The sequence below is a fragment of the Papilio machaon genome, chromosome Z (assembly GCF_912999745.1).
Source record: "Papilio machaon chromosome Z, ilPapMach1.1, whole genome shotgun sequence".
NCBI classification, from domain to species: domain Eukaryota; kingdom Metazoa; phylum Arthropoda; class Insecta; order Lepidoptera; family Papilionidae; genus Papilio; species Papilio machaon.
In genome coordinates this window covers 7,210,500-7,229,916 of record NC_060016.1, presented here as the reverse complement: position 1 = coordinate 7,229,916, position 19,417 = coordinate 7,210,500, and the positions used below count along the sequence as shown (strand labels likewise).

The 19,417-nt window shown below is 35.2% G+C and overlaps 2 protein-coding genes across 2 annotated transcripts in view; one reads left to right on the top strand and one right to left on the bottom strand.

Moving 5' to 3' along the window:
- LOC106717086 (glutamate receptor 1) overlaps positions 1–19,417 on the top strand; it is a 108,188-nt gene that overhangs the window by 42,041 nt on the left and 46,730 nt on the right. Inside the window, exon 2 of the mRNA XM_014510795.2 lies at positions 7,417–7,566. Within this exon, the coding sequence (XP_014366281.2) occupies positions 7,417–7,566 (150 nt within the window). The remainder of the gene's footprint in view (positions 1–7,416; positions 7,567–19,417) is intronic.
- Positions 8,683–11,787, bottom strand: LOC123723447. The gene has a single exon (XM_045686073.1). The coding sequence runs from the start codon at positions 11,471–11,473 to the stop codon at positions 9,161–9,163; it is 2,313 nt and encodes a 770-aa protein (XP_045542029.1). The 5' UTR covers positions 11,474–11,787; the 3' UTR covers positions 8,683–9,160.

Below are 19,417 nucleotides of genomic sequence, written 5' to 3'. Positions count from 1 at the left end.
GAATGAATGAAGCAACAATCACCAGTTCATATTATGTTTTTGGCATTCCAATATAATTGAGTTGTAAATAAAATTTCAGTACAAAACAAATATGTATTACAAAAAAGAAAGTTAAATATCATTTAGTGTCAATGTTGTCTTTATAAATATGAATTCGTAATAAAATATCGATGAACACGACCTCAAGGTTAATAACATGCGCAAATATGAATATTTACTTATAACATTACATACATCTGAAGCTTTTCTTTACCTAAGTCTGTTTGATTTCTTATTTCATGTCGTGAATCTTACATCAGCGAAATGAACATGTTTGAATTTTTATAATCTGTAATATTGAGTTACTACATTGATCACAATATGAGATTTCGGTGTAATTCAGTGCGGACATAAATAAGGATGTTCGACAAAAAAAGTAATGATACGAAGTAGCAAGTTTTACATTTGTGATGTCAATATGTCAGAGATATTTATATTACGAAATATGAAGTAGACAAAATGAGTGTAAATTTATTTTTACGACATAGTCAAAAAATAAAGTTAGTGGATTACCTTCCAAAAATCAGTGTTTTTCACATGGTCGATTATGTGTGGCTTTTGCGTGCGAATACCATCTGACTTATTTCTTCAGGCAAAATACAGAAAAGTCAAAAATATTGCACACCAAAAGGCACTCCAATAAATAGAACATGAAACCAAAAAACGTTATAGTTTGCATCATCATCATCATCAGCTCACTATATGTCCCCACCGAGGGGCTCGGAGCCTACCCCAAGTTAGGGGTGACTAGGCCATAGTCAACCACGCTGGCCAAGTGCGGGTTGGTTGACTTCACACATATCATTGAATTTCTTCTCAGATATGTGCAGGTTGCATCACGATGTTTTCCTTCACCGTAAGAACGTCGGATAAATGTACATATGTTAATCGAAAATCGAAAAACACATTGGTACATGGCGGGATTCGAACCCAGGACCTGCAGATTGCATGTCAAGTGCTGAAACCCCTGAGCCACCGACGCTCTATAGTTTGCATGAAACCTTTCAATATAAATTTTATCTATAAAAGTCATACAGCGCCAATGTTATACCTTATTCATAAATTAATAGCAGTCTTTATCGCCATTTGAGCATATATTAGTATACATGTCCCTTAAAAATATTTATATATGTATATGTTCTATTATTGTAAAACTGTATTTCGTATGACTTCATTAAAAATGCCATCATAATTCGTTAATAAATCAAGGTGTGAAAATTCCACTGAATTAATGATTGTGCGAAGTTCGTATCCACTTATTACTGTAATGAGATACATAAACCAATACCAATTGATGTTCCGAATGAAATTGAAAATCGCAGAAGAATTATGTCAATGTATATGTTTTATTATAAAATTATGAATTAATCTTAATGTTATTTTTTTTTTGGATATGAAATGATTTTAGATTAAAATTTATGTAGAACATTGATCGGGTGATCTAAATTGTTTCTTTTTAGTTTCCCGAAATACAAAAATATATATGGTAAGTATTCTGGGAAGTCAGGCACATTCCTGGCAGATATTGCCCAGTAGGTGGTTGCGTGCAAGGGTTAATCTTGCTTTAGTCAATTTATAGCCATAATTTATGAATTTGTAATTACACAGCGCTTGCCGAGTCTCTTACTGTATGATGAATAGTTCGTAGCATAATTAACCTCAACAAAATAATAACCCTTAATTCTTGTGTTGTTTCAACTACCGCTTATATGAAAAAGAACCATTTGTTTACTAAAAATAAAACATAATTAAACAGATTCTGAACAATGAAGAAAATACTTTTTTGTATTATTTTCAAGTCGTTCTATTAACTAGCAATAAAAAAAAGATAACACTGACTGACCGAAAGTCTTCCAGCCAGTTCGCAAAACTTAGGTAAAAGTGATACGATACAGATTCATTGTGAAACACATCACAGGAACTATTGTAGGGCAAACTCTTTATTCTTTTGTATGTTCCGCAATTTCTATTCGGATAAAGATACGTGAGTCGACACTACGTACAGTTGCGGCAGCGGCGTGATGATTATATGCCGTAAACATTAACGGCGGTGTCACGTGCAGGCACTCAAGCGTACACTCGCTAACATTACGTGGACAATAGCAATCTACTTCTATGTTTGTCGATTCTACTATATAGTCAATACCATATTATTTCCCACTGACTTTATAAGTCTTTAAAGCACTTTATAATTATCATACTGCTATTTGTATACGGAGGGTCGGAACAGTTTCATACTCGTACATCTCTATTAAGAGCCAGTCATACCCGATTCCACTTAACGCATATCCTCTTTCACGCAATACATCCATACTTTCTTCAGGCTTCCTCTACCCTTTTAGCCCTCCACATACATTTCATATAAGGATTATAATAGAAGGGAAATCAAGAGATACTTCCTGTTTACTTAAGGCAATCATTTTACTAACGTACTTGTACTTTCAAGCCCAGAGCTCAATTCAAAAAATTAAAATATGTTGTCCTAATGTACCATTACTAATTATAAAAGTAAAATAAATAAATAAGTACATTTCCAAATAGAAAGTATTTAATATTGACGACGTGTGGGTTTATTAATATTCAGCCACTAAACAGACGGTTTTATGAAGATGCTCGTTATTAAAGATCATTAGAGGCGGTCTCGTAAGAGCATATTCGTCATTGTTACTTCATGTGATATGATCGAGAATGGCGCAGCCTCGGAGTGGATATGTGCGGGATGACGCGGTATTAATCTGCGTCGGGTAAATAAATGTGGGGCGTATGTCAGCTCGGAAGCGGCGTCGAGACGGCGAGCGTCTCAGGAACTAGTCACGACCCATCTTGGTCGCACTCAAGAGAAATGTCAAGTGTAATTTAGGAAGCCTCACTATTATAAGTAGTTTTTCGACAACCTAGAGGGTATATTAAACACCTTGTAAACAGACGCTTTTCTCATCTGTTTGATTTCTACGAGATATAACATGCAGGGAAAAGATTACTTTGCTTGTTCCCGATAAAATAAAAACTTCGGTATCGGATTTAAAAGATTTTTTCGTGAATTATTTAATACTATATAATATGGAGTAAATGTTTTCATTTTATATAAAAAAACTAAATAAGCTCTTACACCAACAATCAATTTTATAGACGCAGAATATTTTGGACGCAAATTAATTTCGTTACTCTCTTACATAAATAAATTATTTTCCAAAAGGCACAAGCATTATATTTTATGGGTTATTATGTAAACATGTATGCTATTCACACTGTTAAATAATTATTAATTTAGATAAGAATAAATCTTATATACAGGATGTTCTTCATTTATTAATTATGTATTTATTTTCTTAATCATTTCAAAAACCATTTTATTTATCATATAATAATGATTACTTCTATTTAAAAATCATTATTAATTTATATAAAATTATTTATGTATAATATTACTACACCATCTATCATTAAATGATAGACGCAGTATCTAAATTTAAGTCAAAATATTGCATCATTTCTGAAATTATTGTACGCGGTCATAATTGAATTAATAAGCTATTTTCACTGCAACGGCCGTTCAATTTATGTGTAAGAGGATTATTTAAACTATCGCCGATATTGTTATCACAGCTTTTGTAGGCGACCATAGAGGTCGGAATCGTACTAACAAATGGAACAATTATTTCATTTATTCACTAAATAGCTTCCATAGTTCTCAAATAAATATAATGTTACTCTTTTTATCCATATTTTAAACTTGCAATTTTTTAGGGAAACGAACCGCGGAAAAACATCATAGACGTCCATAGTAGACATTTGCAATACCAGGGGAATTAAAAATCGAAAATTAAAATCGCCTTTTTTAGTCGCCAAAAGCACATTGAATATAAACCAGAAGAAAAAAAGGCGAAAAATCGAAGACATGTAAACTCCATTACCAACGACAAAACCTCATATGAACTGTAACGCTTTCTATCGAGATCGAGTGCAGCATTTACGCCATTTTAAATTTTTGTTAAGTCATATAACTTACATTATACTCGTAACATCCTTCATGATTTTTTTATACCTGAAATAGCTGTAGGCTTTTTAACTTCAAGGTCAAAATAAAATAATATCAACTGTACCTGCAAAAAAAATACATTAAAAACAAAACAAAAATTGTATCGTAGATTTTAAAGGGACTAATATTCATCGTTGTCCTAAAATAATAAATTTAATTTGTCAAAATCTGAGTTCAAAATACAGAACGTGAAAAAAGATTTCGTTTTTTTTAATAAAAAAAAAATTACAGTGTTAGAGGTTTCAAACAAATAAAGTTATCGTATAATTGTTATAGGCTTAAGAAAATCAACAATCTTTTGGATCAGAGTAAACAAATATGTTATTAAGGAAAGGGGATCAGGGCCACGAAACGAAATACTGGCATTTAATATTGGACTTAACAAAACGATACCAATAATTCTATTGATATTAACGCCTGTCGGGGCAACAGTTTATCTTAGTTACCCTTATTAATGAACAAACGATTTATTATATGCTGTTATTATTTTGTGGTTCATTTACGCAATAAAATAAATTGACTGAGATATTTACTGTATCAAACATTTGTGTGTAAATCATACTCTGTTCTTTGATATTATGATACTTGATATTTTATTATTAATTAACTATTTCTTTTATGTGCCTCAGTAGATACAATTTTCCTTGAAGAGGCATTTACAGCATTACCGGACTTGAGGTGGCCGAGCGCAGATGGTGCTTAGCCTAAACCTAGTTTAAGTGTAACTAAGAGTAACATGTTGGTGAAAATTTCTTTTGAATGATATAGCGAGTATCACTGTCGTTTTCGATTGCAATGAAGTATCACTTTTGGCTTGACACATATTGTCATCTCTCTTATTTTCTTTGGAAAGAATAGAGACAACAATATGTATCAAGTGACAGGTCAGTCAAAATTTACAGTCAATAACAGTTTATTTATTTATTTTATTTTATTGCTTTTTTTGTCGTTAGATTAATTATTAACAGTGGTAGATCTCGCAACAACAATATTTGTTGGGTGCACGAATAGGCCGGCTCGCCCAGTGAAATACCACGACCACACAGAAGACAGGCGTGAAGTGGAAGCAATTCCGCGTTTCGTTTGATGAGTGTGTCGTTTAGTCCCCTTTCCCTTCCCTCCATTTTCTTATTAGGAAATAATGGGAAGGAGAAATAGATTTGGTGGAAGACGACGCATAGGAAGGAGAAGTATTCTTTTTCTGTGCTGGGGAAATATCCTATGTCGATTAAAGGTAGGCAACACATCTGCATTTGCGGATGTCTATGGGCAATGGGCGCCTCGCTATTTCGGTGAATCCAGGTGGTCGTTTGCTCGTTAGGATAAATAATAAATTTTATTTAATTATTTTTGAGTTTGCCTTCAACAATGTAAAACATTTTCGAAAAAATATGTGAAAACTATTGCAGAGCTACCAATCTTACTTTCGATTATTTTATTGTTACAGAACGTGCCAGATTAGTACAGAAATTCAAATTTCATTAATAAATCAACATCCAATGTAATAGTATAATCCGATGTATACAGTACAATAGTAACATGAGTGGACCAGATAGACAAGTTGAGTGTGTACTCTATTAGTATCAAAGCTATGCTATGCTATGCGGTCAAACTTAGTTCAAGATGTCCACTACAAGGTGTAGTGTCAACTATACTATGCGAGACATCAATTACTACATGTTTGATTTATCGATCAAACGAATTTATCAAGTAAAGGTCAATTTGTAATACATAAACCATACCTATTTAAATTATATCAAGGAATAAAATGTACGAAATGTATACGATTAGCTAAAATATAACAGTATGTTATCAATAATAATTGATTTATTAATTGAAATCTGTCAGATTTAATCAAATTAATAGTAATTATCATTTAAGGATGACAATCGTGTTTTCTATTTGTAACATTATTAAAAAGGCAAATAAAAATCAGGTGACTAATACACATTATATCTATTCACTGTTATTTTTTTAAAGTAAAAAAAACTTTTCCGTCCTCGCGCTTCTATGTTACAATAAAAATAATCCGAGGCATATTTTTCTCACGGCACCATTTTCAGCTTCAAATAAAAGTCGAAATAAATGCCACTAGACATTCGGGCTTTCTCAAGCAAATACCGAAAAAAATCTGGTTCATATCAAAAGCATTACATTCTTTTCTTGTTCAGAGTTCCGTAGAACATTTTACTATAAACAATATCAAAGCCACTAAAAATACAAAAAACTTTATTATCATATACTTGTTTAATAATTTTAATTACAATATAAAATCAAACTGACTATGACACAATGACGCAAGTGGACATGCAGACGTACATTCATTAATATTACACTACGATTAGTCGAATTGAAAAATAACGATTGATTTCCTACATCATTAAAAGAAATATAACCTTAATAACTGTACTTTAAAAAAAAGCTCCTGTCATTAAAAAATACACACTAGAAAGAAATCACTAAACACTATTGTGTACTCTAAAAGCAATAACGATCTGTTGCAAAACCCTAGCAATAAATCCATATTTTTCTCCAACCAGACTAAAGCTATAAATTCCATACCGGAATACGACCAGTGTGTATGCTCGCAAAATAATAAATCCTATATGCCTCACGCACACTCTTCTCACATTCACAAAGCTATGGCCGACCAATATTCATTGAAAACATAAAATTGATAGTTTTTTTTATCAAATAGCTCTTTTTACAACAAATAAACCAGCGCTTGATCACGACCCCCCTTAATGTTATGGTTGAAAGATTAGCGCTAGCTTAATAGATTCCTAATGATGTATTAAAAAGATTTGAAAATAAATACAGAATGTGACAGATCGTCATTACCTACTGGTAACGTTTAATTACTGTGGGATTCCACTGTCAAAACATATTGTCAGCATCAGCACTATCTCACTCTGAAAATAAAAAGTGAAATAAAAAGATATACTGGTGTTTTGGTCAGTGGTAACCGTTGGTAACTTTTTATTCTTTTATAACATCGAACCTCAAATTGATAAGGTTAATTAAAAAAAAATCGGATGTTGAATTATTTTTAAATTAATGCTCATAAAAATAAGATTAATTTTGCTCAGTACATTTGACGCGGTTAATTTTAAACTATTTTTGTACGTGCACGATAAGTTGTTTATTGGGTCGAACCTTTCGTTCTTATATCTGAAATGTTTACGAGCATCCCTTTTATCGACTTGAAATAGGTTGTAACATTGAGTGGTGAATTTCATAAATTATTTCTTGGTTTTGGCGTCGTAAAACTGTTTACTGCTTTTTCGACACAGTTTTTGTTACATTTTCTAATAAACATTGTTTTTTTATGTTCGCAGGCGCGGTCTTCGATAAAAGCACAGACGAGATACAAGATGCCTTCAAGCTCGCTGTTATTCAGTTCTCTAATGCCAACAAAACACGCTGGGAGTTTCAACTTTACGTCGATGTTATAAACACAGCAGACGCCTTCAAGTTGTCAAGACTCAGTAAGTACACTATTATGTAGTCAGTAGTAGTTATCATAGTTCGTCGTCAGCTCTACCGAGGGGCTCGGAGCCTACCCAAGTTGTTAACTACGCTATAGTTACCCACACTGACCCAGTGTGTGTTGGTTGGCTTCACAAATATCTTTGAAATTATTCACCGATAAGTGCAGGTTGCATACAATATTTTCCTTCATCATGAGAACGTCTTATAAATGTACGTATGAAATACTTAAATCAAAAAACACATTGGTACATGGCAGGCTCGAACCAGGATGTATAGATTTTAGTCTGGTCTAGACATTTCCATCTGGTCCGGTTTAGACATTAGTGATGTCAAGGTTAGTAAGTACATTGATAATTTACTTTTGCAATTGTTTCATCTAAAAATAACTTTAAATGTATCCGAATTTATGTCTTTCATTCGATTTTATTTCGCTGTACCGGACATTTTTGTAGAATTTATACCGGTCCTTTTAATCTGTATAGGCCTAATTTACTTTAAGATTAGTAATGTAAAAAAATATATTATTTTCCATCTGAATTTCACCGCTTTTACAACTTAGCGTTTTGCGTACTGAAAATTTTTAAAAGTGTTCTTTTTAAATTAGATTAGTAGCAATATACAATCATTTTGCTTATTAACGATATTAGATTGAATGAAACAATAGTCGTACGCCAAAGGCATACTGAGAAAGTAATCATTATTTACACAGAGGATTCTAAAATTGTTTGAAATATAATCATTTCATTGGACATCAAATTAACAATATTATTAATATAATATGAAAAGATTTAAGTGCTTAAGAAAAAATTTTAGAGATAAGTAATATGTGATATGTTTTAAAGCACCATAAAGTAAAAAATATATGATTGTATATACCTTCTTTTCTGACGTCGATTAACAAAATAAATACAACTCTCAACACTAGATTTCTCTCAAAGCAGCACTAATTTAGCATAGTCAATGTTTGCGTTGTCCTTGTAATGATAGAAATTTCGATGTTTCCGAATTCATTGTTTGCTAATTTTGTCTCAAGGCAGATTACAAAAGGCACTCAGAGATAAATCTAGAGTATAAATCTAAAATTAATCTTATATAAGAACCTGTACACGCGGTAATGCAAAGGTTCTTATAGTTGGTCGTTGCACGGTGGGACGAGTACAAAACTGCGGGAATACGATAATTGAGGCAGTTCTGCTAAAGGAAGGAAGCACAGTACCTTGTCTCTTTTCTCCGGACTTCTCCTGCTTCTGGACACCTCCAGCACGAACCCGCACTCACTTTAAAAACTTTTCGAATAAAAGTTGCGGAGCGGCACACGCACAACGACGACGATTTCAGCCATTATGTTTTTTTCAAAACGCGCGATTGCGGGGCGCGTCCTTCTCGCTCACCTGTACTGTGCGGGAAAAGGACGGGAAAGGATGCAACGACCAAACGCAAAACGGCGTAACCATTCCCCCGGGCTTGAAGGAACGCCTTCAAAAAATTTAGATGAAAATAACGCGATATCTAACTTCTAACTAAGTACCTACATTACTAATACGACTAATAACTAAGATTAATGAAAAAAACGAATGTAATTTAAGCACGCTACTGTTTAGGTAACGGACAAAGACGAACAACGGGACGCAAGTACGATCCAGTCGTAGTCCTAACCCGGGCGACGCGAGTGACTCCTGTGGAGTCGGGAAAAACTTCCTCTATGACACCTAATGGCCAGTGTAGCGGTGGTGTATTATCAGTTATGATAATTACAACTGAACCCACAACGACTGGATCTACCGGCGTGTTCCACTTACGACGCGATTGCAACGTATGGAGGTAATACCTTCTCCAGCGCTTCCAGAACGATTGAATTAGTTTGTCTAATAAATTGTGCCTAGCCACAAAAGTAAGGCTTTCATCTATTTCTTCCGCTGGCAAATACCGTAAAGGTGAGAGATTTAAAAAATGCGCTGGAGTCAAAGCGAGGGGTTCCGAAGGATCACTAGAGAGCGTTGAACATAAAGGACGAGTATTCATTACCGATTCAATTTGAGCAAGCACAGTGCTTAACTCTTCAAACGAAAGAGTGGTGTCACGCGACAGACAGTCGGCGGGATTGTCTGTACCCGAAATATGATATAAATTATGCGGCGCTAAATTATTTTGTATTTTTGTAACTCTGTTGGCTACAAAGGTATTCCATCGGTGAGGCGAGGAATGTACCCAGCAGAGAGCGACAGTTGAGTCCGAAAATGCGAATATGTTACGAAAAATCACGCGAATTTGACATGCGTCTATCACCCTTTTAATAAGTTGAGTTAATAAAAGAATAGCACAGAGTTCAAGACGAGCGAGTGAGACAACCTTTTTTGGAGAAACCTTCGATTTAGCTGTTATCAAATTGATTGTATTAGAGTCCCTATTTTGAACGTGAAAATAAATAACTCCCCCGTACGCTTTCTCGCTGGCGTCTGCGAATGCTAAAATAGTAATTACACTATCAGCGACGATACCAATGTGACGGGGAATTTTTATATCACCCAACAAAGGAAGTTCCTCTCTTAAACGTGTCCATATTTTAACTATATCTTCAGGCGGAGTGTCATCCCAATCACAGTTACACAGCCAAAGCTGCTTGATAATTAATTTTACATACAAAACGACAGGTGCGACAAATCCCATGACGTCCCATATTTTAGCGACACACGACAATATCGAACGTTTAGTACAAGTTTTTATGGGAGTATTAATTTTTATACTGAAATAATCGGACGTGGGAGACCAACACAAACCGAGTATCTTATGTTGATCTGATCCGTCAAATTCTTTCACCTCCGGTAGACGGTGCGATGGCGGAATCGAATCTAGAACCGCCTGTGAATTACTAGACCATTTGACCAATTCAAATTGTCCCGCTTTCATGAGATCTATCAACTCCGAAGCGGTAGAAATTCCCAACTCTTCAGATGGGACCGAGTAAACGAAGTCATCCATATATAGGCTTGTATCGATGACTTCCCTAGCCTGAGGGAACGAAGCGCCTTCGTCGGCCGCCAGCTGCTTAATAGTACGCAGCGCGTGAAAGGGGCTAGATTTGAGACCGAATACTACACGATTAAATTCATAAACTTGTAAAGGTTGTTGCGGGGAAAAACGATACAAAATGCGTTGAAAACGCCTGTCAGATTCTCTTATGCCGATGCTTAGAAACATCTGACGAATATCAGCGGAAAGAGCGATCGAAAATAAACGAAAATTATTAATTATGTTAAACAAACTACCTTGAAGATTTTCACCTCTATATAATAGGTCATTAAGAGAAAAACCAGTGCTGGTTTTACAACTACCATCGAGAACTACACGTAACTTCGTTGTGACCTTATCTTCTCGGATCACACCGTGATGCGGAATAAAATACGAACTTTGTGAAGAATTACAATTTATAGGCGAAATATAATCCTTTTCTAAGTATTCTCGGATTACATTGTCATATGCGATCTTTAATTGTGGAGAAGCCTGCATCTTTCTCTCTAGGCAATAAAACCGTCGCTCACTTGCCTGACGCGAGTTACCGAGACAGCTTACGTCAACCTTAAAAGGCAAAGCCACCACATAACGTCCGTCGCTAGCTCGCGAGGTAGTACTCGAGTAAAACTCCTCACACAATTTATCATCGGGACTAAGTACTGGAGGGACGTCGACTTCCTCCAGCTCCCAGAATTTCCGTATAACGGAGTCTAATGGATCTGCGGTGCAGCAATATGAAACGGACTCGTGACTATTTACGCGGACCGGAGCGTCACCAACAATGACGTAGCCGAGGACCGTTTCTAACGCGAGCGGTGAGACATGCGGAGGTTGTCCTTGAACCTTATTCGACAAAAGAAGATGCGGAAAAATAGAGGCACCGATCAACATTTGAATCGGGCCCGAGCAATAGTAGGTATCGTCTGCTAGCGGAAGATCTTTAAAATTCGACAATAACGAAGGATCGACTGTTGCGGTCGGTAGCCGTTCTGTTATTTTATCTACAACCAACGAATCAATATTATAAAAAATGTTGCGATCGAAACGAGAATGAAATTTAAGTTTTACGGAACCTTGAATGGCTTTACTCGAACCTCCTATCCCTTTAACCACTGAACAAGCGGGTCTTATGTTTGTGTTTAAACCTAAAATTTGACAACAAGAACGAGTAATAAAATTGCTTTGAGAAGCGCTGTCTAACAATGCGCGAACTCTATGTTCATTACCACGAGAATCTACAATGATAATACGCGCGGTTGCTAGTAATACCGTGGTAGGGCCACGAATATCGCTGCGAGTAATACTGCGACTATCCGCCAGCGCACAAAGCGTGACGTCATCGGTGCCTGCGGAGCGAGCGGGGAGCGTATTCGACTCGCTTGTAAGAGCGGGCCGTGCGGCCGCGGCGGCCGTGGGTCGTGTGTTCTGTTGTACGGCCGTCTGAGCGTTTCTCGCGGCAGCGGGTTCGATTCCGAAGCATAATAAAGTATGATGTTTAGCGTTACATTTTTTACATGAAGATGTCGAGGCACAAGCGGAAACGCGATGACCAGAACTTAAACAATTTATGCATAAATTTTTCGACTTGACGAATTTAAAGCGTTCATTCGGTTTGTAGTTATTAAATACCTTACATTTATAAATGTAGTCGTGATTACAATTGCACAAAGTACATGCGGACGACTCGAAACTAGTATAAGCGTGCATAGTCAATGGCTTACGATCAAATGGTTTTCTGTTGTTATTAGCAACCTTTACGACGGATGAGGTGCGTTCCAATACCTTAATATGTTCGCGAATAAAAGAAACCAGGCTTGAAAATTTTGGAATTTCACAACTCTGACTATGACAATGGTTGGATTCAAATGCACGCGCCGTATCAGTATCTAGTTTTTTAAGTGCCATATGCAAGAAAATTAAATCGGAGAGGTCATCGACTTTTATGTTTTTTAAAGCGGCTACTGACGAAGCGAATTTGTCTAAGAATGACTCTAAACTATTAGGGGTTGCGGAAGTAATGGATTTAAAATCAAATAATTGATCCAGGTATGAAGTGGCACAGAGACGCTTATCTTCATACTTACTAGTTAACAAATCGAAGATTAATAAATAGTTATCAGCTGAAGGCGTGATCCCCGAGCATATGGAGCGTGCCCTGCCAGTTAATTTGCCTAATAAGTAATAAAGCTTCTCCGAATCCGACAACGAAACATTATTATGTACGACGTTTTGAAAACTTGCAATGAACAAAGGCCAATTTTTTATGTCGCCATCGAACTCGGGAATCTCCATCGGAGGCAATTTCGGAGGTCTAGGTTGACATGAGGGTCCGACATGAACACTAGTGTGAGAGTATTGCGATTGCAATTTTTTGGCAGCTCGTTTCACACTTCCTAATAGAATTTCGAACGAGGAAAGCGGTTGATAATCAACAACGTAATTAGGATTTGCCTTCAACTCTAAGGTAGCTATTTTATCCAGCACATTTTCAAAATCATCACGCAATGAATCAACAGTTTCGAACTCGCACAAAAATGAATCTGCATCAAATGATTTTGAATCAATATCTTTAACGCGATCAAAAATATTTTGCATGCGGGAGAATATCCTATCTCTTTTAGCATATTGCAATTGCAAACTGGTATCGGCCGGTGCCATTTTTATAGAAAAATAGATGTAAGCAAATGTTTAAAAATGAAACAATTTAAGCGAAAACAATAAGAAGCGACGGAGAAACGAAATACCAAGTACCGGTACGAGCAAGCGACGTTAACGACAAATTTAATTTTAATTATTCTAATTATTCTATTCAATTTAATTATTCTATAATCGCGGTACGAAATATACGAATACCGCCAACTAACGCGGCGAGCGGGCGGCGCGGGGCTTGTAATAACTTACCCGGCCGGTGTGCGAACGATAATTTAAACGAAACGAAAACGATATATACGATACATACGCGGGATGAACTACTTATTGTGCACTTAATGCAATTTAATGAACACAATTTTAACTAAAACGACTTGAAATTAAATATACACCTATAAGCAAGTATATAATATTATTACGTAATTTCAAACGACAAAATGGCGGGTTAGTGCAATTTAATTTATTTATACGATTTTAAGAGACAAATATTAAGTACTTGAATGAGTTTAAAAATGCGGGTTAAGCGAATTAAATTAATATGTAAGCGAACTAAATCAATATGTTAGCGAATTAACTACGATATAGCGGGATGAACGAAAATTTATACAAGTAGGTAGGTAACCGCGCGAACCGATGCCGCGGGTGTACGAACTACTTTGTACGCGGTTTTAATACGAAACGAAACGAATTTAGATAATGGCTAGCGCAAATTTTAACAAATAATCCCGGCTCGTTTGGACCAAAATGTACACGCGGTAATGCAAAGGTTCTTATAGTTGGTCGTTGCACGGTGGGACGAGTACAAAACTGCGGGAATACGATAATTGAGGCAGTTCTGCTAAAGGAAGGAAGCACAGTACCTTGTCTCTTTTCTCCGGACTTCTCCTGCTTCTGGACACCTCCAGCACGAACCCGCACTCACTTTAAAAACTTTTCGAATAAAAGTTGCGGAGCGGCACACGCACAACGACGACGATTTCAGCCATTATGTTTTTTTCAAAACGCGCGATTGCGGGGCGCGTCCTTCTCGCTCACCTGTACTGTGCGGGAAAAGGACGGGAAAGGATGCAACGACCAAACGCAAAACGGCGTAACCAGAACCTTTGCGAAGAACGTACATAATCAATTAATAACATTTACTAGAGACAAACATTTTTTCTTATCTCAGCATTTTATTTAACTTTACTTAACTTATTAACAGTTTTCAGCTTTATATGAAACATTAAAAGGTTATATACACAGCCTGAGTTCATCATCAGCTCACTATACACGCCTACAGAGGCGCTCGGAGCCTAACCCATGTTAGGAGTGACTAGGCCATAATATAAACTACGCTGGCCCAGTGCGGGTTAGCTGACTTCACATATATCATTGAATTTCTTCTCAGATATGTGCAGGTTACATCACGATGTTTTCCTTCACTGTAAGAACGTCAGATAAATGTACATATTTAAATCCAAAATCGAATAACACATTGGTACATGATGGGATTCGAACCCAGGACCTGCAGATTGCAAGTCAAGTGCTTACCCCTGATCCACCGACGCTCTTGTGCGCGACGCTCAGCCTGAGTTATTGAACATTTTATTAAGCAGACCATGATCTGATCATGAATTAAACTGCGTAGTTCGTAAAGCTTTGAAACAATCAATTGATTATTGTCATAAGTCCCTTCGTAAGCATGGTAACATAAATCGTCGAAAATAATAATGCATGGTTGCCTTTGCGCGCGCTCCTTACACTCAACGTTGAATCATAGACGCGAATCGTTAAATTGGTCATAACTACAGACGCAGCGACAACATGGCAACGACATAGATTTGCTCTATCATATTAAATATTGCGGCGACTTTTTTCACGACGGTCTTGACATACAGTACAGGCTACGAGGGACTGCCTTGCGATGACAGATCTATGACATTGTATTCCGTAAGTCGCTTAGCTATTAAAGTCGCCGGGTTTTGAAGATTTACGTGACTCTCACAAAATCTGTTTCGAGCAACGGAAACAAACTGATTACTCTATTTTGATTCACGATTGTTCAATAATTGATGATCAAATGTTTTAAGTGTTTGTCAAATTATTTGCAGTAATGTCCAATATATTTGAATGTTTGATATATGACTTGATCGGTAACAGAATCGTATACAAGTAAAGTATAGAGTATATCCACCATTTTGCATATATTCACAAGCAACATGAAAAAGTATGTTCGTCCTCTCTGCTAACATTCTCGACGATTATGCAATTCAGCTTTTTCAAACTATTTTCGATTCGTCCGTGAATAGCTTACGCAAAGCAACGTTCACGTCCGCTTGTTTAGTCCGTCCCTAGTTCCTTGTAGTATGTGTTTTGCCAGACTTTATAATGCCATTCCATTTAGCATTCATTTTAACATTCCTTTATTGAATTTGTATTACAAATAAAGTTTTGGTAATCTGCAAACTAGCCATGTTAAAAAGAAAGATTTTTTGGAATTAAATCACCCATAGACATTTCCATAGTCACATTGAATGTAGATTTGATGGCGTTTTAGAGAACGTGTTAACAATATGGCTAAATTTAGATCTGGAAATGATGATTATCACAAGATGGTTTGAAATTATAATAATTAGATTTATAAAATTCACCATATGTATCTTGCACAGAATCGTATTTTTTTATGTTTTAATTCTGCAAGATACATTTAATTTTGTGCGGAATACGTTGCGCTAGGTCTGAATATGCGTCAGTTGCCTGCAGTGCAAAACGAGGTTGAGATAAAATGCACGAGTTTTACGTATTACGTACGGTGGTTGTATGTATTGATTTACATATTTGCTAATTTCAAATATTCTTGTAATCATAATACATATTTATAAACATTTCTTTTTCTCAAAACTTCATGCAACTAACATAAACGATATTTTATGTGTGTAATTGTTATATCACGGTATTTCCAAAAGGAAAACATTAAATTTCTCTTTCTATGGCGAGTATAAAGAGTTAACAATAAGCAATAATTAAGGAATAATGAACACCGTATTTTTACTTTATATTTAGATTTTAAGTACTCCTTATGAATATTAAACCTGTGCCTAAAATTCTGTTAAAGATTTAATAAAAAACAACCATATTAAAATATCGTCTTAAATATCGATGTCAAGTAATTTACCGAGTCGTTAAGCTACTTCTTAGAGCTTAGGGATTTAAAAATCGAGTCGTCTTAGTCGGACTTTTTCACAGGGCCTCATTTAAAATAGCGGCTCGAAGATAAAAAGGGGCTGAGAGCGCGTTCGCAGAGCGCGACTTCCTGATCAAAACACGTCTGAGACTAATGACGGCGTCGCGAATTTTTATGGGGACTTCCTCTCCTCGGGGCCACTGTTTGTTCACAAATATCCATTGAATTCCCTCTCTTGAGTCGCCCATAAAAAGTTAAAAGCCTCAAATTTTTATCAAGTCACAACTAGAAGTCAGAATTTTTTGATGAAAATATTATTCAAAAAATATTATAAAAATATTTCCTAATTCTACATAGTGTAATTATTGCTAATAAAATAAATCTATTGAACACCAAAGTTTATAACTAAAAATGTGGTAAATTTTATATGTTTCCATCACCTAATCGTAAGGTTTGTAGTACCAAATAAACTACTACTAAATAAAAAACATATCATCATCGCCTACATTTTCCTTGAAATACTATGATACAACTAAACATGAAAGTAACTCTAAGAAAACGAAAAAATAAAGCCTACTAAACTATGAGAGAAGTTATATATAAATTAATTATACCTTCCTTAACCAATGATAGAAACCTATCATTGGTTAAGGAAGGTATAATTTATATTATATTAAATTCTAGTACATGTTGTAAAATGAAATTGAATGTTTTGATTTCGAAATGCGAAGTGAGCAATTTAAGGTTCCCTTAAAAAGAGCACTAGCATTTACTCAAGGTATAAAATCAGCATATAATATTTTCTAATTTCGGTACCGGTATATCTGGCAACTTGCCCACTTCAATTTAATCTTTGTAGTGCGCATTGTGGTCAATTTTGCCACGTTTTCTCGTTTCGTGTGCATTGCCCCCGTAGCCGGTTACCGCGTACCGATCTAGACAGATATCATGTAAGATTACTGCGTATGCCTCAATCTGATGCGGCTTTCAAGATGTCAAATTATTTTTATCTACTTTTGAATATGGCATGAGATGTTTAGTTGATTGTTTAGTTTCATTGGTGGAGTATGTATACGATCAAGGTAAAAATGACAACAAAAAGCTTGTTTATAATGGTTTTAAATAAACTAAATAGAAAGTTTGAATTGAAAACTTAAATGCTTAAATATTTTTCTTCGGTCAGCTCAATTAAAACAAACATAATTTGACATTTAAAAAATGTATATAATTGCGTATAACTTTAAATTAATAATTTATCCTTACTCATTAAAATACATCAAACATTGGGGTTAACAAATAATTATTAATCAAACTAAGTTTGGTATTACAAACGTGCACTTAATAGATAAATGCTTACCTTAACTAAATTCAGTTAAGCAGACTTCCGAGTGAGTACATGTACTTAACAGACTTAGTGTTTCGGTATCATTGTAGGGCAGGTCGGAACGTTTGCAAACATTATTCCCGCCAATAATCTCGCCAAGTCAGACGAATCTAATAACTCATACGGTTTAGGACGTCACTCACATAATACTCTCTATTTGTTGTCAGAAGATTATATTATATACGTGACTATTCGCATAATTTCTAATAAGATTTGATTAAACATCACTTATATTTATTTTATGGAAATAAACTTTAGTTAACTAATTCCATTTTTTGTTTGGCTTGAATGTAAGAGTGGAAATGTATGCATTAGCACACATTTCACGTTACTTTACCAATGAAATATTTGCACCTCAGTCTAAATAGAGACGTAGCTACGAGTATTAGATTGCGTTAACAACTAGAATGAGTTTGCTATGTTTTACCCGAATATACTAGTATACCAGTAGTACACCACTTTGGAGGGTAAAGTATTATTGGATTCTAATTTCCAGTATTATACGTTTAATCCACTATTGCTTATTAAATATGTTTTGCGTAAGTGTCATATAAAGGTTACCGCGCGTTCGTCCACTCCTAGTCCACCGGGCACCACCGTGTTGAAGCAAGAAAAAAAAATCTTTATCGCAATTAATAGGCAATGGTCAACGGCAATCTAGGCGGTGGCGAGTGTATACCACGGCAATCACGAGGCGAGGTGATTCCGTTCTTAGTAGACGAGGAGTTTAGTTATGCGCGTTAACCTTTATGAAGCTATATAAACCGATAACAGTACTGACATACGTAACGTAAGTACATACGCTAACTCCAAACAGAGTCACAAATACTAATTTGCTTGAAACTTCTATGCGGGCACAGTCCCAATCTTGGCGGGGAAGTAATAATTTGACAACTTCAAACTATCATTTAGACGCTCGTGACATGAAACAGATGTTACTTGTGGTAAATAAATTACACCAAGTATAGAGCTTGAGTGACTTAATCGTTATAGCGTCCGTATATAAATTATGCACGCTTTTTAGTTGCCGTTCACAACTGCAATTACGGAAAGATGGTAATTAAGAAACAGTTTCATTTCTTTTAATAATTGTTCATTTGCTACAGTTTTTATAGAACTAGACTATAAATGAAGAAATATACTAAAGTTGATGGCTTGAAGACTTTAAAAATGTGTTTTCAAAAGCAATAATTTCCAATATCGTAATACTAATTTTACAAATTACGAGATTCTAGCTGATGAAAATTTTAAGTACATTTGGCGTTGATAAAAAACAGAATATTACAAAAAATATATTTACATATTTGTCGCAATATAAAAGATTATTAATCTTTCTTAATATGATATTTGGTACAATATTAAATATTTGTGAAATACAATTTCACAAGTAGAGTGCTTATAATACACTCGAACGCCGCCGACACTGATTAAATGTAATAAGCTTAATATTATATGTGACATTTGACATGAAAGTACCTACAATTTCTAGTTACACCTCTTATCATAGAAGTGATCGTGGCAACAAAACATAAATCAAATCGGATTCATATACAACAAAAAAATCACAAAAATCTATTCAATTAATAGGAATATTAAATTAAATACTAATATATATTCAGTTACTTTAGTATTTCTTTTT

What these genes read in the sequence shown, in the direction of transcription:
- LOC123723447 (XM_045686073.1), bottom strand. Translation starts at nt 11,473, where the DNA reads ATGTTGATCGGTGCCTCTATTTTTCCGCATCTTCTTTTGTCGAATAAG.